Raw genomic sequence first — 20,731 nt, 5'->3', positions numbered from 1 at the left:
AATTATTCTTACGGTTTTCTTCACTTTCATACCACTGGGTTAATTTAATTTAATTTAATGTTATGTCAGGAATTTGAACAAACCGGTATATTAGAACAGGTATAAGTTATATTCAGAATGTGCCTACTATTTTGTGAATGTAGTAATCTGTATGCATACATTCATAAAGTCTGGCTAAATTTTGCGCTGATTTACTCCATTTCTGGATGACTTGTATGGCTTCCTTTGCACTTGATAGGTTGCATGAATCACAAGCAAGGCAAAGCCAATTTTACCTGATTTAACTGTACCTATACAGTAACAGAGCAGAGACGAGTGGGGTTGTTTGCAGGTTTTTTGAAACATGAGCCCTGATCTCACAGTGAGCCTTGGACATAAGACTATGTGCATGTGTAAATACTGTAAATATCCAGCAAAGAGAACATGATCCAAGTTCTGTAGTGACTTTCAGAAATTCCAGTCACAAAAGAAAAAAATGCTAGTGTGAACCGTGACAGAAATAACTCTGACCTGCTGATCTGCAGTTTACTCGCAAAGCCACCAGCCTTGTAAACGTGGGAGTCCAAATCTCCTAGTAGAGCACACAGGGAAACTCATTTAGACAAAGATATACAATTAGGCAGACTTCTACTTCAGATAAAATTCAGTGAGCAGCCCAAGGCTAGGTGTGGAACAATTTATACTCTTCAGTCTAAAGTATTCCTATCCCCCTGAAAAAGTCATTATAGATTTAGTGCCTGTAATGGCCTTGAGGGTCAAGCCTAATGAAATGGTCTCTTTCTACTTGAAAAATCTTCATCCCTTTTCTGCTTGTATCCTTACTTTACAAGACAAGTAGTAGGCTCACTCCTGAGTTTTACTTGGCATTTTAGAAGTGTGTTGGTTAAACCAGGCAACATACTTTTAGTTTTCATTTTAATTAGTAGAGAGCATACTTTGCCACCTTTGGAGCTGAATCATTCCTGAAAACAGAAGTTAAAGGTGACAAAAGGTAAATAATCTGAATGTTATAGATTGCAGAAATTTTGTATATGGCATAAAAACTTGACATTAGAAGAAAATTAAGTCAGCAGCTTTTGGAGAAAGTATTTTTACATGACAGGACATACGTGTTGAGATGATGAACAGTTTTAATATGCTTGTGGTTTTTCTGTAACTTTTTTAAGGCAGGTCCCACTATTAAGTGGTTCAACTCTGCATATAGTGTATTATTTCTTGAAAAGTAACTTCAGTTAATTACACAGATTGTTACTGCATCCTTTGGAATTGCTTTCTTAGAAAAACATAGATTTAGGAAAAAACTTTTGCCACGCATTTGGCTATCAAAGCTACTATTAAGACTTTCAGTCTTAGGTGTAAAGTAATACAAAGAAGTCACTTGCATTATTTTATGGTCTTTTAAAGGGAATGTTTGACTTTCCAAAAGGAAATGGAAATAGAAGAGCGTAAAAAAGAATTGCAGTGGATTAAAGAGAGCTTCTGTGCCATACCTGTAAAAGATGAAGAGGTATCACCATGTTGTTCCTTGCTAGATATTATATTAGCGATTGATTTACGTTATGCATGAGTGTTTGTTCATCTGCAAGTCATTTTACTGAATTCTTTTCACACTTGCCAAATATTTGTAGCCTTCATATTACCAAGGTTAGAAAACACTGGTATTATTTGTGGGTTTTTACTTTTTTGGATGCTGCTGTTGGGAATCTCCACTCTGATCAGCTGTTTCTCCTGGGACCTGATGTGTTGGCAGTTTTATGTAGGTACTTGCTACACTAATAAAAATGAACCAGAACAGGAAGCCATGACATGTCCATGGAAATGGGAAAGTACCAAGACATGTTCTGGGATTTGGGGGGCTAGCTTGGATTCTTTTTTTAATTGAAATAAAATCTTTTTTTTGCTCGCATTTTCCAAAATTCTAAAACCGAAATTACTTACAATTCTGGTGTGATTAATATTTTTCAGTATTTCATGCTGCCTGTTGAGTTAGAATTCTGCAAACACAATAATGGCAGATCAGATTCTGTTAAGATTCCATCATACTTGGAACTGAAAGAGTTGTTAAATTTAGCTCCAGAAACCACGGCTGATGAAGACGTGTGCAAACAAGTGATCAAAGAAGGTGAGAGTTGGTTTGCTTCAATCCACCCGATTTTTCTTTCATTTGCACACATCTAACACAATCTAGGTCCTTTATACTCAGTTCACTTACGAATTACATCACAGCCTATAAATAAGAATTTCTCTGTATGAGATTATGAAGTGTGCTGAACACAGATTTCTTAGTGTTAGAAATGTCTTCTTAAATAGACAAGGGGAAATAAATTATTTCCCATTTGGTTCAATCCGTGGTTGGGTTGTAATCTTGGAAACAAATGTAATATGAGCCATGATTCATGATACCCAGTCTACCATTAATATAATAATTCAGTGTTATGTTTTCTTATCAGTAATTAGATTTACTTTCAGATACATCCTTAAGAGGATTATATGCAGTGGAGTCATACAATAAAAATTGCTTATATTGCATTGTAATTGCAAACATGAAAGCAGATTTCTAGAAAAAAGGGTTAAATATTTCCATGGATAATAGGAATATTCTAAATTACAGTAGTAATTTCTTTAAAGGAATTAAAGTTACTTAAATGCTGTTATACTACAGATAAGTACAACTTCAATGACAGTAACTGGCTATTGAATTGATATCTATGACAGTATTTTGTGTAGTTAAATACAGTGCCTGAGATTTTTAAATTTTGATTTAAGTAAACCGGTTTACATTGGTTTGGGCAAACAAGTGAGGAAAACCACTTATTTGGTGGACAGAAAGCAGCTCAAAGAAGGAAGATTCCTGCTCCTGAGTATGAAGCAGGTGTGCTGAATTCTGTTCCTGATAGGGCAGCAGCAATCCAGTCTCTTATTGAAAAAAGGAACAAAAATTTTAAGTGTATACTTGACTAAGGCAGTTTAATGTTCATTCCTCTGATACATTTAGTACACCACAACCTACATGCCATGTTCTAAGCTGAGTGAACCAACGTCCACTCAGAGATTTGAGGATTTTGCACATAGATGTCAACCTATTATTCTTTTTTGTTCTGTTTTAGTCCTTTCTAGTAGCAAGAAAATCTTTTTACACAAACTCCTGATAAACTAAACTTAGGCTACCTTCTAGTTCCAGAAATCACATCACTGTGATTATGTGATCACATAAGAACCTTGAATAGTTCAGATAGTGACTATACTATATTTTATTTTTTTTCTGGCACCTTTAAGGGACAAGACTGAATACTGCTTAGATCAGCTATGGGATTTGGGGTTACTAAGTGTAACTGTAATTTTTCATAATATATATTATGGAGATTCCATTAAAAAATTGAAAGAAAAAAATTGCTCTCACAAGAAAAAGCAATAAATGGTTCATTTATGACACCTTTTTGAATCTGTTTTCAGATCTGAAAGCAGAAATTACAGACAAAATAGAAATTTTCAAGTACTGTCCCATGCCACAAGAGGTTTGTGCCAGTAACAGCAAAGGAATGTTGGAATTCTGTGAGTCAGGTAGGAAGATGTATGTAAATCAAGGGGTGATACTTAAAATAAAGCCTTCAAGTGATTGTCCCCATATTTTGTTCTTGGGAGTACATGCCCCTTATAGATAAAAGATAAGAACATTTGCTTTGTGTAATCTGCTATTTTGTACCTGCACCATCAGCAGGCAGAAATGCCATACACCTTTTAACAGTTTTAAAAGCTGAACACAACCAACTTTACAGTTCCTTCATTTTGCTTTTGGCTGCAAGTGGTGTCTATATCTTTGGCACTTGATTAGATATTTAAGGGTTTTATCTAACAATTTATCTATGCAGAGAGGGCAGAGGAAAGCTGAGACAGATTGATTAAAATTGTGGAGTCAGAGAGCACAGTTTAAAGTTTGTTAGTGTCTTATGTAAATGCTTTCAAAAGAGGGTGGTGGAGGACAAACCAGGGAGAAGTACTGAGTTTATAACTTCTACAGATTCAGAACTCCTATGCAGACATTTTTGGTTTGCAAATGGTTCAGTACAGCTTTGTGATTGTGACATTAACTCACATAGTCACCACAGCTTTTTTCCCCGCAGAAATAAACTGAAAGTGTTGAATATTTGCTAATGTGTGCATTGAATCCTGGCTTCTCCTACATTAGCATAAAGAAATCCTTCATACATACCCACCTTCAATAGCTTGAAAACTCAGTGAGACATGCTGGTTACAATGCATACCAATGCCAGACAGGTTTGGTGTCTGACTGTTCAAACTAACTATCCAACCTCAGTTAAAATTTCTTCAGGTTTCAGGTGTAACCTCTCAAAATAATGGATGTTCTTGCCAGCCCTACTGTTTTCACAGCTTAATGTTGACTGGCTAAGGGAGGCAGAAAAACGGCTGTGCTGGTGACATTTTTCACCTTTAATTCCATGCAGAAAAGCCTGCACAAAGAATGCCATTTACAAATGGATGTGATCTGGGCAGAGTGGTAACACTTGAATAAACACGTACCTCTCATCCTAGTGTGTATCCTATCTTGGAAAAAATCTGTCCATTATTGCATTGGACAATAGAAGTATTATCCTCCAGTGCATGTTCACTTGATAGTTTTCCACCCAGCAATTACTAAAATCCTTGAGAAATTTTGAGTTTTCTCCAGACCAAAACTCCTCTTCTTGTCTTAGTTTCAGTATGATGTAAACTTAACTAATGGTTGTCTCCTTCAAGCTAATAGCATCACAGTCCTGATACTGCATTGTAGTGGGCTTTTGGTAGGAGCACTCATGTCAGCTCAGTGTCTGATACGAAAGCTCAAGGCACACCCACCATATCTTGTCCCACCAAAACAATGTGGAGATTACTGCGTAGCATGATTAACTGTATCTAGTGAGGTATCTGACTGCTTTTTACTTCTAAAGCGTATGATAAGCAGGAGGAGCCTAAGTGCAGCAAATCTGAACAGATTTGAGACCTTCCTCGATATACAGTAATAACAAGCTGACTGTGATGTGATGGTCTTGGCGGTCCTGGATTAATGATTGGATTTGATGATCTTAAAGGTCTTTTCCAACCCAAGTGATTCTATGTATCTGTGATCTTATCTAGGATATTGTCCATTCTTCTGGAGTAGATGAGTAGTCAAACCAACTTGGATTGTTTTAAAAAGAAAATGATAGCATTGAACTTTATTGCCAGTTTTCTGGCTCAGCTCTGCCATTAAGTCAGGCAAGATTCAGTCATTGGGGCACAGACAACTTCCATACTTCCATGCTTTTTTTTCTTTCTTTTTTTTTTTTTTTTTTGTAGGATATACTCAGATCTATATGATAGAGACCTGCAAACCTGTACATGCACTGCTAAGACACTGTTTGCTAATGGAAGTTCCTGTATTAGGGTTCAAATTTCAGCATTTGGCAAAAAATTCAGCCCTGCAGTCTTCTCCTTCTAATTAGTTTTGCTATTTATGACTTACCAGAAGTGAAATATGTTTGCTTGAACTCTGAGAAGAAACAGTCATAAAATAATGGCTTTTTCTGTAAACATTTCATCATTTGCATTCCTCTCCTGCCAGCTGTGGGGGTTGTTTATTGATGAAAGTGTTGACAGATAAGAGGATTCACTCAGTCATTAGTGCTCTGAGAAGGGGAATGGCACCCTGAGCGTAGGCAGTTTATGACTGAATATGAACAGACTGAATATGAACAGAATTGCTCAAAGAGAAATAATTGCTCTTTTTAGATGTGTCAGGGATTTTTGCTGTCCTGCAATCAGCTCCTGTCCTGTTCAAAGAAAAGTGATAAATTTGTTTCTCATCACCAAAAATTGTCTGTGAGCAGAAGTTCACTGGGCTTTTTTTAGTTCTAAGTAAATGGGAAAGAAATTATACTGATTGGAAGTCTGCTTCTTTCTTTTGCAACCACCTTTATTTCTTAAGTTTGGTTTCTTTGGGGTTTTTTTCTCTCTCTTTTTTTTTCTCCAATGTGTGCTGTATATTCTTTGACTTTCTAACACTGTCCTTTATCCTTCCTGCCCTTCCTGCCGTACAATCTGCTTGTTAGGTTAGACAAGGAGCAGCTGTAAGCAGCTGGGCAGGTGGCTGATTCATAGCCTGCTGTGTGCCACTTGACCAAACAATGTGTGTATGATGTCTGCAGCTGCTTACTGCCTGTTGGAATGAATAGGGAAATTGTTCCAAGTGGTTTTCCTTATGGAGGCACTTACGTACTTACAATTCTTCTGGCTGTTAGTTTTCACAGACCATGGAGGAACTGTGTTTTTTGTGACCTCTACTTTCTGGTCAAGCTTAGTGAGAAATATTATGGAATAATGCCAGAGATTAATAACAAGGTGATCATGTAAACCGCCAATTTTTGTGGAATGAAACCAAAGTCAATGAAGTTGCAAACTGCGTATTAGATTTGAATAAAAAGCAATAATCCTTTAAAATGTCTGCATTTAATATGATTGGCAAAAAAAAAAAGGATTTGAAAAGTGACTTGCAGAGGGCTTTTAACATGCCAAGTTTCTTTGTGTACTGCTTTTAAAAAAAACCAAAAAACACTAGTGTAGTAATTAATTTCAGTGGTCATCCCTAATAATTACTGTATTAATTCTGCTTGAAAGAGTAATTTTGTCTGTAAAATCCTGACTGTTTCTGAAGTCCTTGAGTCCTTTCATCTGAATGTTACCACCACCATAGTATTGTTCAAAGTCTCTCTCCCATCTAATTAACTTCATTTATGTGGAAACTATCTAAGAAGCCCAACAGGGGTGAACACAATATCAAAACCTCAGTCATCGTGCCAGGTAATTTAATAATAAATTAATCTTACATAGGAAGAGTAGCCATAACTACATTACAGAATGAATAAAGGAATGTCATCTACACATTATTGTCCCCAAACTGTCTGGAAATTAAATGTGAAGTATTTGGGGTTTATTGATTACATAGTGAATTGTCCCATGAAAGTATTTTGTACTTTAGTCCAAAATTTCACTAGTATAAAATTCCTAAACCATGTGTGTTTCATTCACAAGTTGCTTTGTAATTTAAATTTGGGGTTTTGTTTACTTTGCATGGGGCTTTGTGCAATTTCTAGCTAAATATGTTCCATATTGGAAAGATGAAATGGAAGTACCTTTAACTCCTCCATGCAGACAACAAAGATCATGGGTTAATTTTCTGTGCACAGGACTTCAAGAAGAACCTATTCCTCTTTCTGGTAGCAGGTAATAAAAACTTTGTAGTAATAAATCTTGTCAAAAATCGTCTAAATCATAAATGCTCAAAATTAGTGCAAAAATAACTTTAGTCTATTTGTGAATTGGTAGTTATGTTCTTTGAGAAAGCTGTATATATTTTGTATTTTGCATGAAAGAGTGAACAGTGCCTAATCCATATATGTGGCTTTTCAGGGGAAATTGCAAAAGGAAATGACAGTTGATACTGTAAACCTCTTTCTTCTAGGGGACTTAATAGCCTGAAATTCCAATCTTCTTTTTAGAGTAGGCAACAGTAAACATTTACGTATATAGCAAGTATGTATGTGTGTATATGCATATATTTATACATATGGCAGACACAGATGTTGAACAATTATTACCTACTTAAATCTCCAGAAGAGATACAAGAAAGTATTGCCTGTGTTTTGGGGATATCCCCCAACAATGGAATTTAAGCCTTTTCATGCTGACATGGGGTCAGGATTGCTTCATCTTTTACTTCTAATCTTGTATGAGACTAATATTTTTTGCCTTGCTGTCTTTCTTGCTTGTGGATGAAGTATTTAAATATCTTTTTGGGGAGGGAACCATAGTCTAAAGAGTATTCCCATTCAGTGCTTCTTTACTTCATGAACCAGCCTTGGTGGCTCTTCTCAGTCTTCCCTGTTCACTGTGGTGCTGCATGATGTGACCCTCTATATGGACAAGAAAAAACTTTAATAAGTAAATGAATGAATGAATGGAAAATTTAGAGAGAAATTAGATCTGTAAAAGGTAGTTTTATATAAATCAAAATTCAACAGATAATGCTGTTAAACTTCATACCTCCAAGTCTTATTTTATGTTCTTTGTAGTATTTTGATTACAGAACCCTCTAGGGAATACTTGGAATCTTTGGTATGGCAATCAGAGAAGTATCAGGATAATATGAACTCTTTTTTACTTGTGGGTAAGGATTTCTAATTGATGATCAATTTCTAATTGGTGTTGAAGAGTTCCATGTACATGGAGAAATGTATATAGCAAAATATAGCAAAAAAAGATGACATTATATTGCAGAGCACATCTTTTGAACCATGAAGTTTATCAAATTAATGTAATCCTTTGAAGTTTGGATTATCTGATTCATATAGTACATATAAAAATTCACAGTATGGCAACATGGGAGTTGATACGTCATGTATCTTTCTATGGAGGTAAATTAAATGAAGCAAGAGTTTTGTTTCATTATGAAAATGTTCAGCTCACAACTACTGGTTACATTCAGTAACTGTGGTAACTGAAATTTGGTAATCTGTTGAACTCTTTTCTGTCTGCTATTTTTCCTTAATGTTTCAAAATATGTGTCAATCGATAGAAAAGTACTGTTAATGGAAAATAATGTTATAACTTGACAAGAGCAGAGTTCATATAAGGAAGCAAAATACACAAAACCAAAATAAGCTGCAGGTTATTTCTGACAGCACCAGAATACACATTACCACTGTTCTTTCATTTCATTTTATTTGCCTTCACTGACTTAGGTATATTGACTTGTTATGTTGTCTGATTCATTTGTACATTCATTTATAGTTGAAAATAATGTATGGTAGGCTCATTACTATTTACGTTCTTTACTTTTTTCAGGTAAGGACTATGTTGAGTCTTTGTAAGCATGACAAGTAAGCTCACAGATGATAAGATAATTTGTAACTTTTGTAATGCAGCTACCAGCTACACATTATTAGATCTGGAAAAAAATTACCCCTCCCCTACTCATACACTCAATAAAAAGCACACTTGTTCTGGTAACAGCAACTGCTTTGCTCCGAAGTTTATTAAAGGATACTGTTTTACAAATGGAAGTATAAACAATGGATATGTGTAGTAGGTCATCAATACTTAGGAGCTTTTATTTCCAAAATGTCATTCTGGTTTTATGTTTCTATATTATTAATATTATATGTTGATTTCTGGTTTTTGTAGAGCATCAGACTGTTAAACTTGCATATCAGCATCATTCACTTACAGAACTGAAGGAAATGCTACTAGCTGAGGTAGAAGCACCAATGTCTAGCTCACTAGAGGAGGGCTGGTGGCTTCATTTGGGTTTAAATCCAGTCTCCATAGAAACTTTGGAGCAATTAAATACGGATGCCAGTAATGCAAACATTGAGCTTCCTACAGAAGTAGAAACATTCACACAATTTACATCATATGAGTTAGAAAGTAAGTATCTTCTTTTTTAAGGAAAGTAATAAGAAGTCAAAGATAAGTAACAGAGAATCACACAGTGACAGTTACATACGTCCAAGAAGGAAGGAAGTGGAAGATTTCTTATTCTCAAGAACAAAATGTTTTGTAGCAACTACTACAATTAAAGTGTATTTTCACAAACTTAGAACAAATTGTAGGAACAAAAGTGTTTAACTACACCAAGTTATCATTTTTGCTAATGTGCAGATGAAAAGTAACCTCCACCAGTCATGCTATTTTAGTGAAACAGTTTCATACAGGAGAATTTCTTAACAAATAGTAATTTTGTACTGGAATATTTTAATAAAGCAGACATTAATATAGTCCTATCTGCAGAAGGTCAGTGGAGAGAGTATGTTACAGTGAAAATTCTTTATTTTATAATGCTATTCGGAGGGGGGGGGGAGTTATGCTGGCTATGGTTTAAATTATGAGCCACTCAGAAGCTGCAGAATTTCTCATGGACCATTATGAATACTTACAACCAAGCTTCAATAGAAAATGCAAAAAGTTATTTAGATTTCATTATATAACTATGGCCTGGCTGCAAGGCATCAGTTGTAGTTGTAGAACTCTTAAGAATTTACAGTAATATGATATATTGTGAAATGAATAGGCACCACTCATAAAAGAATGTTGCCACTTAACTGCTTTTTGCGTATTGTGAAGTGTTTAGGTGCTGTGTTTAACATGGATGCGCAGAAGCAATGCAAAAAATTGCAGTTCTAGTGAAGCACATCTTTAGAGGGAACTAATTCATACTTTGCTTCTTTTTTTTTCTTTAAAAAAAATCTGTTAATCTTTCAGTCTTTCTTCCTGATTAAATGTGTTGCATCCATCCCACTTCATAGAAATCTTGACACCAGTAGGCACCATGCAGATGGTGAAAACTTCTCCAAACAGTATCATGGCCTTCTGTTTCTCAACATTGTACAGTTTTACTTAGGTCTAATCAGTAAAAGTTTTCTAAAAGTGGATTATAATGATCTGGGAAGGCAGAAAGAATAAAGAAATGCTTTTTCTATAATTATCCGAAGTATTCCAACCAGGAGAAAGAAAACAAAAAAAAATCTATGTGCACTGAAGAAATTAAATATTATTTTGTAGGATGGCTTAAAGAGAAGAATTCCCTAATAAACCAGGAGGATCTTTCTACTGAAAGACGTCAATTGGACAAAGTAATTAATCTTCACACATCACCACAGACTCAAAAGCAGTACATTGCCCTGCATGTAAGTCCTGCATCATCTGCCAAAATTGACAGTACAAATACATCTGTGGAAGAAGGGCTTCCTGGAGGTAGCATAAAAAAGAATAAGGTAGAAAAGGCAGTTGATTTCTTAAACCAAGAAAAGAAGAACCCCAAATCATCTGAGTCAGTCAGCTGTAAAGATGTGTCTTCTAAACAAAACAACTCATCCAACAGTCAAAATTCTGCATCATTTGCACTTGCTACAAAATGGAACAATGATGATTCTGATCTGAGCAACTTTATGATGCTGAGATTTAAACATATACTCACCCAAAGAATGGAAGAAAGTGATGTAGGTAGTCCTGGAAAAGGTATGTGAACCAAGTCATTCTGTCATTTTTCCAGGTTTAAATCTGTTCTCTTATACCAGTTAAAATAGATGCTGGTTCGTGCTAGTAGATTGAGGGGGGGGGGGAAAGTCCTTTGAAGGCAACGTTAATATTTTTACGATCTTTAATGTAGCTGCATTTTCAATTAAGGTACTTGCCTTTTGTTTTTTCCATTAAATCCATTAGGGGATTTTGTGTGTTTGGTTTGGTTGCGGGGTGTGTGTGTGTGCTTTGGTTTTGGGTTTAGGGTCTTTTTGGTGGTGGAAGTGGTTTTTAATAGAATAAATATGTCTCTATTCCTATTCTGACAAAGTAACTCTAAATGGTACTTATTCCAGAAGTTCTCTTCCATCTGTATGTTCTGAGTCAGATCTCCTGGCCTGTTTGGAGAAATAGTAGTTATCAATTGTAGTTATCAAATAGTAATTATCAATACAGTTATTTTTGTAGAACTACCATAGCCTAGACAATGAACAATCGTTAAAAGTTCTTCTCCAGAAAAAAACATTTGAGTCAGTTACCTTGGTGTAAACCCCATCAGACAATGAGGCAGAACAGGTCTTAAGGAAAACAGAAAGTTGTTGATAGCCCTGTTTTTGTTGTTGACAACACTTATGAAAGAATCTCAGGCTATGCACTGAACATTGCAGAAATGCCAAATAGCAGAGAGGTTAAAGAAGTAGAAGAAATTCCTTGTTTGTTTTAAAAAAGAAATATTTATGACGCAAAATATTGGGAGACAGTGACATATTTCCAGATTCATTTTCAGGGTAAAGTTGTATAAACAAAAGAATGTTTTTCAATTTTTGACTTGTATGGCAGAATTTTGACAATAACTTTTATCTGTATTTCAGTTACATGTCCCATAAAAAAAAAAAAGTTAAAATTTTTACATAAAAGCTTTCATCAGTAATTCCTTATAGAATAGAATTGGAATACTTGTTAAATAGCAAGCATATGTAATCTTGTGGAGGAAGTTATTTCTTGATAAAGTTCGTATCTGTTACTGACAGTGCTACACATGCCTAAAACACTTCCATGGCTTTAGAAAGCAACAATTCCAATTTAAAATTAGATCAAGGAACCTGAGATGAAGATTTATGCTACCACCTAGAACTGCATTGCCTAACAAGAATCCAAATGTATTGACTGAAACAAGCTGTAACATTTACAAATAGGCTTGTGGTTTAAGTTACAGCAGTTTACAGGTAGACCGTAGTGTTGCACATCAGTTACGTCTGATATATAGAGAACCCATTAAAATGTATAGGTCTTACCACAGTGATGCAGAAATTGTGTGAACTACTGCATACTTTTATAGTAATGAAAAATATTTATTAAGGGTCATTCTAAATCTAACTGAAAGTAAGAAATGCCAGCACTGCTTGTAGGGCTTTTTCTTTATTGTCTTCGTCGTTTGGCTTACATTTTAAAGACATCATTGTGTATAATATTTAGTTCAGAAAATACACAGGAGGGAAGTAGTAGAAACAGTTCATTGATCCAGTTTTGAAGCTTGTATAGGTTTTCAGAAAAGCGTTTTTTGTAACTTAACTAGAATAAAAATTGTTTTTTTCTTTTTTTTATGTGTCTGTATGACCAAATTTTTTTCTGAGGGGACTGACATTCTTAACTAGAAAAAATCAGCAATATTTAGGAGACACCTATTTGGCCAGAACTGCTCTCAGAAATTAAGAGGTAGAGCTGCCAAAAGAAACTTCGCAGGCAGAAGCTGTAGCTCATGCATTAGTATTCATAAGGAATAAGGGAAGGAGACTTAGAATTACTAACAGGTTGCAAAAATAGCTGTAAGGCAGGAGAAAAAGTTATTTTCAATAAGCATTTTTTATTTTCTCTTTGCTTTTTTTCTGCCATTTGCCACTTCCATATTCTTTCTGTGTCACTTAGACTATCTAACCTTTTCTACTCACACTTACTATTTTTCATAGTTCGAGCTCCTTATAGTCAGCAACATCTTTCCTGTCATATATGGTTTTTCCTCCACATAAAGACATATGAGCTTTCCTATAGAGCTGTAGTACCAGCTCCTTAATTTTCCCAGCTTTGTATTTCTGCCCTAAGGAAGAGGAACTAATGCCTGACTTCTTGGGCTGTGAAGGCTGACAGGGCCTCATCTCTCTCTGTGTCTTGATGGTTTTCCCATACTATATAAGCGCATGAAAACAGTAAAGAAATTAATGAAAAGAAAATGTATGTGTCATAGAAACTACTTAATCTGAAAATATTTTTGCATGTAGAATGATTTATAGAACTATTTTCTTATTCATTGAGCTGGTTTTGTGATTTTTGTATCTAAATATTCACTTGTGGTTTAATGATGTAGTGCTAGAACCTGAAGAACAGCATATGCATGTTCACAAAGAGGACAGTTCTGTTTCTGAGACTGTAAGAACAGAGGAAAAAGAACGAGAGAATGAGGACAGTGTCACAATTGATATTCAAGCATCAGGTATACTGTTTTTGGATATGCTTTGTTTTATATATTTTTGCAATATAGTTTTATGTTAAATAGTACTACTCAGAAAAATATGGAAATTATTAGGCTTAGTCTCTGCTTCTTGTGACTGAAAACATTCGAAATAGAAGGATATTTATTTTGATGCAGGTGTAACAGCAGGCTGTGGAATTCTGTCTTAAAACTAAAGCAAATAGCATGCAAACTAAAAAGTACGGACTTTGAGTCATGTCTGATCTAAATCAGTGGATACGAAACCTCTTAATGCCAGTCAGTACCCTCAAATTATTATTCTGTATTTTTTCCTCTGACAGATTAAATAAGAGAATTAGAGATGGAAGGGATTGACAGTCATTTTGGTAGGAAATATCTTTAACACTGTAGTAATCCACTATGGATTTCTCATACATGACTGAGCCTTAACCTGTGAACTATTGCTGTTGTACTTTTCAAGGCATTGTATGAGAGAACATGTGCTGACAACAATTTTGTCATGCAGTAGAAGTGGTGAGAAAGAACCTAGAAGATATTTATCCAGGATAGTTTACAGCTTCAAATTAAGCATGCCCAGTGCTAGGAAGTTGTAGGCCTAGCACAGGTTAGTTTGTTTTTTCATGGAAATATATTCACTCCAACCATGTGCTTAATGCAAGCCTCTCATGAAACCAGTGAAAGAGTGTAACAGTATTTTCATGTTCCCATCTGAGATGGGACTCCTATAACAGCTATAAGCATATTTTTTTATTTATTCTTTTAAATAATTTTGAAGCAAGACTCCTTTAATGCAACTGGAAAAAAATATAAAGCTTTTCTGCAGTCAAAACAAAAAACAGCATTTGGCAAAGGTAATATTTGTTGGGACTGAATGTGCCATTAGAGTCTTTGAAGTAAAGTGTTTTTCACCATGGTTACCTTGCACATGAAAGAAAGGAATCATTATCAAAAACAAGCTCTATCTAAAACAAAGATTAGAAAGATTCACACAAGCATATTACTTAACAGTGGAACATTGAAGATGCATGATGAAACATACACCTTAAAAAAATTAATACAGTAATACAGGAATAGCTGAATGAAATTATACAATGGGCATCCAAAATACTATAGTAGCATCTGGCTTATTTCCTTAAAGGCTGAAAAACTGGATATAATAGTATGCCTTTTTTGAGAATGCTTAAAAAGTTGAAGTTATTAATTGCTGTTATGAAATAATGCATTGACCAAGTGAGTTGTCAGCTGCTAATCAAATGATTTGTATAGATCAGTTGGAAATACTTTTCAAAAGCAAAAGTAGATCTTTGAAAATGAAGAATCATAGAGTTTTGATCTTGTTGATGTGATCAACTCAACTGTAATTTTATAAAATGGGTACAGAAGAGTTTCACCTTCTTACCTGAGGAAAAAGACATCTCTTTCAACTCATTCAGCAATTGACAGCTCTGTCATGGATGCTAATAGCAAGAAACTCAGTTGTAATTTGGAAAGAACTGTAGGACAGCCACTCCGAAGCTATTAAGAACTGTTAGTATTAAAGTACGAAGAGACTGACTTATTAGTCTAGCTAGACAAAGATACTAGAAGTTAAATACCAGAGAAGGAGAAGGGCCATTTAAGTTGAAATTTTGGTAACAAGTGGATATAAAGGAACTAAGTCTACGTTTAGACTACAAAGTAGAAGGCAGCTGTCAAGCAACGGAATAATAGTATAATCTTAGCAGGTGTCACAAGAGTAGAAAATCCTAACTTTTCAACATGGAGTCTGATCACTTTATGAAATGCATGGAATAACATTGTTGCCTGCTGTGAAGATCAGCTTAATCCTACCTCCCAGGAGGCTGCCAGGGGGAGCAACTGTTTTCCTGTTAATGTTACAGCTTTCTTGAAGAAGTCAGTGTTGTTTGTGTTTTGATAGGTCTTTTCAATATTCTTGTCCAGTAGTAATATATGAAACCAAACATTATTATTATGAAGTTTTTTTATTGTGCTATCCAGAAAGCCAATGGCAGGCATACTGCCTCTTGGAAGAAGCAGCCGCTCCTGTTCTAAAAGATTTGACACACCTGGGTGAACCTGCTGCTGTAAAATGGCGCTTTGACAGCCTTAAATTTGATCATACAAGGTTTTTCTTAAAACAGCAAGAGAAAGTGATATGCGATTGTTTTAAAGAAGGTATGTTTTTCAAAAAAATCTTTGTTTTCTTCAATACTGATACAGGTTCAATTGGTGATACAAGGTTCAAGATGTTTGATAAATTGATGATAAAACTTTCATCAGTTTATTTTGTAATTACAGTAATGAATTTCTTCTTTTATTTCTAAAATAGTGTTTCCTAGTTCTTCAACGTTACATTTATTAACTTCAATATTGTAATACAAAAATTGTTCTAGCTGAATTGCATTTAAAAATATTCTAGATATGCTTCAGAAATGTTGGGTTTATACCAAACAATATTTTCGTGCTCAATTATAAAATTAAAAACTGTCTATATATTTTTGTTGGTTTGTTCCTTTTAGTAGCTAGTGTTTGTCACACCTGCATGATGCAAAACGTTATGCCCATGTTAGAAATTAGAAGAAAAATCCCTATTAATTTTGTTTCTTTCTGGCTTCATTTCTCTCCTCCATGGCATGTAAAAACCCTATAAAAGCAGAAAAATCAAAACAAAAGCCAGCAGAATCAGTGACCCATTATGAAGATTTTTGGCTATAGATAAAAAAAAGGTCAGGAAAACCTCACAGCAAAATACAGACTGTTTGAGGAAGTCTCAGAAGGTTGTTGGGTATTTTGGGTTATTTTTTTAGTTGTATGGCTCATAGTTGAGAGCTAGTTGTAAGCATAATGTAGCAGGCTGTCTACTACCTGCCACATTTTTATATTATGTCACAAGGCTGAGGGAACTGGGCTTGTTTAGCTTGGAGAAAAGGAGGGTCGGGAGATGTTATTGCTCCCTATCACTGCCTGAAGGGAGGTTGTAGTGAGGTGGGTGATGGTCTCTTCTCCCAAATAACAAGTGGCAAGAGGGCAAGAGGAAATGGCCTCAAGTTGCACCAGGGGAGGCCTAGACTGGGTATTAGGAAAAATTTCTTCACTGAAAGGGTGGTGAAGCATTGGAACAGGCTGCCCAGGGAGGTGGTGGAATCACCATCTCTGGAGGGTATTTAAAAGACTTGTAGATGTTGCACTTAAGGACACGGTTTAGTGGTGGACTTGGGCAGCGCTAGTTTAATGTTGGACTTGGTGATTGTAAAGGTCTTTTCCAACATAAATGATTCTATGATTCTACAGTTCTATAAGTTACATGATAAACTTCAGCTATCTCAACTTTATTGCTTTCTGTGCTGAATGTATTTTTCTCAAAACAAAACTAACGATAATGAAATTACAAATAAGAGGGAAGGCAAGCAACACAAATTTAGTGGTCTCCACAGAATGACAGCCTGTGGTCTATAGAATTACTATATGAAAACTCAGCAGCAGAGTTCTTTTAGTTTGAGGGAGCTTACATATAAGGAAACATAATCTTCACAAACATGAGGGAGAAACTCCCTATCTGTATCAGTGGATCACAGAAAGGAAAACGTTGCTCAGAAAAGTAAACAGAGAACTACTACTACTACTTTGACTCAGGATCAAGGAAAAATATATGAGTTTGCATTTTAATGCAAGATTAATTTAAGAAAACTTACATCCTTTCAAATGCAGTTTATGTGCTGGGCTGAGTTGTGTGCTTATTCAAACTTCAGTGCCCTCTTTGCTTGTAGATTAACTGTGCAGTATACTATCAATTACTAAAATTAGAGCAGTGAAATCAATGAAAATGTTTAATGGCTGAAATACTGATGAGGCAAATAGTCATCTACTGGACCTTCCTTTTAAGGGCAAGTGTTTTCTGAGAAATGGATAATATTTACCTGTCCCTTGTTATACAAAAACAGCTGTTGTGGAACGCAGAACTGACCTATGAAGCAGGTGGATCTTTGACTACAGTTCAAGGAAAGCAGTAAAATCTTGCTCTTGGTTAGAAATACAAAAAAAAGTCAGGTTGATTTAGCTACTATTGTCTGCAGTGAAGAGACAGAAAAGTGCAAGGGAGGTCTTGCATTTTGTCCTCAATTAAAGAAGCAGAAGGAGATAGGAATTTTATTGCTGAAAGGTCCATAGAAACTTAGAAATGAGAAAGATTCTAACATATCCAATCCATTCCTAATGAATATTTCTCTAACTGTGTAGGAGATTCCAAAACCTCCCAGGTAACTAACTTTACTCTTTTAATGCTTTCCTAGTTTTAAATAGTTTCACAATACCCAACCTCATTCTGCTTTACTCCAGAGTATGCTGATGCATTTTCTCATTAATCCCCCAGCGAACACAGAGAACAGTCACCTACTGTGATGGTATTGATCTATTAGAAGGTTATTATTCCCCTGTTGGTCTTTTCTTTCTTCATCAAATGTCCAGTCTTTCATCATAAAACGTGGTTTCTTACTGTCTTGCTATACTCTAAATAATCTGTATTCGTCACTGAGTTTTTACGGTGAGTAGTGTCAAGAACTGGACATAGTTCTTCAGTTTCAGTACCTTCACTGACAGAGATAGTCACTTTCTGTCCTCTGATACAGAAGAGTGGCAAGATCTTTGTTTTCTATGCTGTATCCAGTTAATTCTTCTGTATGCTGTGTTCATAAGTTTGATTTTTCCTTCCTGAGGGCTTTACTTTCCTTTTTGAATTAAAAGCTATGTTGATACCAGTACACAGAACTAGCTAATATTTTTCTTGTATAATGCATCTCATTCACTAATTTCTTCATCAGCTGTAGTCACTTATTCTTTATTTTTGCTCAACCATTTTTTAGCATCTTGAAGTATGCTTTTTGTTATTAATTCTCCTTACTCTGCAGCAGTGACATATTTCCTTTCTTGAGATAACAAACTGCACCACTCCCTCTGTGCAATTCTCAAAAATGACTTCTTCAGACTAGTAAGTCCTTCCTGTTCAGTCAAATCATCAAGATTTATTGATAACAGGTACATAATACAGAATAACAACAATAAATTGTTTGATTTACTCTGTGGGTCCAAGAAGAAGCAGATGTCTTCCAAATTTATCTTCTCAAAGAAGGTTAGGATTCTCATCCAGAGAGGTTAATTAGGTGGGGGGAAGGTAATATCAGAAGTTAAGACTCTAAGTGGATCAGTATTGGAAGACAATAGGAATTTTTTCTCATTTTATGTGTGATGACTATCTGGGTCCAAATCATTTGCCATAAAGAATGTGGCTTTTATAGTCTAAAATTTATTGGAAAGATTCTGTGAAAAGCTCAATTTGAGGTTGTCACTGCTTTAAAATTGCTTATTGATTAGTAGATAATCTGCCATTTTGATTTCTTGGAAAGAGTTCTGAAATGTTTGGAAAATGTGTTAGATGGAGTTACAGCGCTGCTGAAAAATTTAGTGATTTGACTAGTCAGATGAGGAAATAGTATTATGAACAGCTGGGCTTGTATGATGGACCAAAATATGGAAAATTTATCAGTTTCCATGTATATTTAAAGTTTGCCTTACTAAAATCAGTAAGGCAGTGTGGGTTTAATGACACACCTAGGGGAATTGTTACCCTTCTTCCAGCAAGGACTATCTATCCCTACACTTTGAAAAACACTTCCCTGTGTGCCACTTGTTCTGGGTCAGATGACATGGCAAAAGTTATGCTATATCATAAGCTATTTGCCAAGACCACCAGATCCAACCTTTGGAGGTTATGTCTGTGTGTGTTTAATGAAAATTCTGATACCAGGATCTTTTAAATGGGTTACATATATATAGCGTGATTTCTGAAATTTTATTCAGACCACACCTGTGTCTTCTGTTTGTAAAGGTAAAATAAATGAGAAGGAGATCATGCTGTTCAGACATGCTGCTCTGGTGCATCTGCTGGTGACAGTTCGAGATCTTCTGTTAGCATGTGGCTTGGACACAGGAGTAGGTTAGTTTTTCATAGTGAATAATGATACCCAGAAACCCAATGCTTTGTGTGTATTCTGCAGTCCGTCTTTCATGTTTGTAGGCTGTGGTTCTTTGCCATTAGTGTATCTCCAGTGTAGTAGCCTCAATACGATATCCAGCCCCCTTTGCTTCCTTATTTCTGTTCCATCATTAGAAATTAATTAACTGCAGATTGTACTTTGGTAGCATATATGCTCACTTCATGAGTAATATACCACTGTTTATTTTATTACTTGGATTTACCTAAGAAGCATTCATATGAGCTTCCACATATATAATGTATTGCCTTGTATCCCAGAATGACAAATTCTTTTTGGATTCTCTGTGTGGAAACTGAGCAACATGGCAGGTCCTTTGTTGTTTACAGTCTGCCTTCCGCAAGTGTGGAATGGGTGTGGAACACCTATATTCTTAGACTCCTTGTACTTAAAACAGAGAGCATTTTAAGAAAAATCTGAAATATTATCTAACCCATCACAAGGCAGGGAGTTTGAAGTTACAGTCCAAATCCTAGCACTGGACTCACACAGAAGCTTTTCTTGTCTTGTACTATTCAGATTTGGAGTATGAAAATTCATTGTAACCCAGTTTTATGCCTGAAATGATAATGCCCTGCTTGTCAAGTTCTAATTGTTGTGTAATGTCAATTTTCAGATAGATCTATTGGAATACATTCATAAGGAGCTGAAGTCAACTTTTATGAGTGTTCTGGGAAAGTCAGGCTCCCTCTGTCTTTATAGGAGATAAGTCAGTTCAGAGCATCTAACTTCAGTCGCTCTAAATTATACTTATTGGAGGGTGTTTCCTTAAAATCGATGTAAAATGGAAGACATCGGTCATAAACCAAACTGTTGGGAAATTATTTTTTGTCTGCTTAAATATTCCTAGCAATTAAAAGAGTAGAAAGAAAAATACAGATTGCATATATAAGTAGAATACTAAGTAGAATTCTTTTCTGTAATTACTATAAACAATGTGGGAAGATGGGAGGGAGACAAATGTGCAGTTCTTCCTCCTCTGTTCTATTGTAGCAAAAGCACTCCTAGGTGATATTTCAGAATTACACAGCTCTTGTCCTTCCAGGTCCCAGCAACACCTCACACAGGAAACTGCACAAGTAAAAAAGATCTTCAAAAAGTAGGCCCTGTAGTCCTCACTATTGTTCTGATTTTGTGCTCTGCTATG

The 20,731-nt window shown here is 35.4% G+C and overlaps 1 protein-coding gene across 1 annotated transcript in view; it reads left to right on the top strand.

Annotated features, from left to right (window-relative positions):
* Nucleotides 1–20,731, top strand: part of SHOC1 (shortage in chiasmata 1) — a 57,172-nt gene that overhangs the window by 14,627 nt on the left and 21,814 nt on the right. Inside the window, exons 6-15 of the mRNA XM_027808491.2 lie at nt 1,405–1,507; nt 1,966–2,122; nt 3,454–3,561; nt 7,128–7,257; nt 8,106–8,200; nt 9,217–9,459; nt 10,594–11,049; nt 13,412–13,537; nt 15,536–15,712; nt 19,419–19,526. Of these exons, the coding sequence (XP_027664292.2) occupies nt 1,405–1,507; nt 1,966–2,122; nt 3,454–3,561; nt 7,128–7,257; nt 8,106–8,200; nt 9,217–9,459; nt 10,594–11,049; nt 13,412–13,537; nt 15,536–15,712; nt 19,419–19,526 (1,703 nt within the window). The remainder of the gene's footprint in view (nt 1–1,404; nt 1,508–1,965; nt 2,123–3,453; nt 3,562–7,127; nt 7,258–8,105; nt 8,201–9,216; nt 9,460–10,593; nt 11,050–13,411; nt 13,538–15,535; nt 15,713–19,418; nt 19,527–20,731) is intronic.

This window comes from Falco cherrug, chromosome Z (assembly GCF_023634085.1).
Source record: "Falco cherrug isolate bFalChe1 chromosome Z, bFalChe1.pri, whole genome shotgun sequence".
Classification (NCBI taxonomy): domain Eukaryota; kingdom Metazoa; phylum Chordata; class Aves; order Falconiformes; family Falconidae; genus Falco; species Falco cherrug.
Note: the sequence above shows the minus strand (reverse complement) of the source record. Positions and strands in the feature narration are given on the sequence as shown.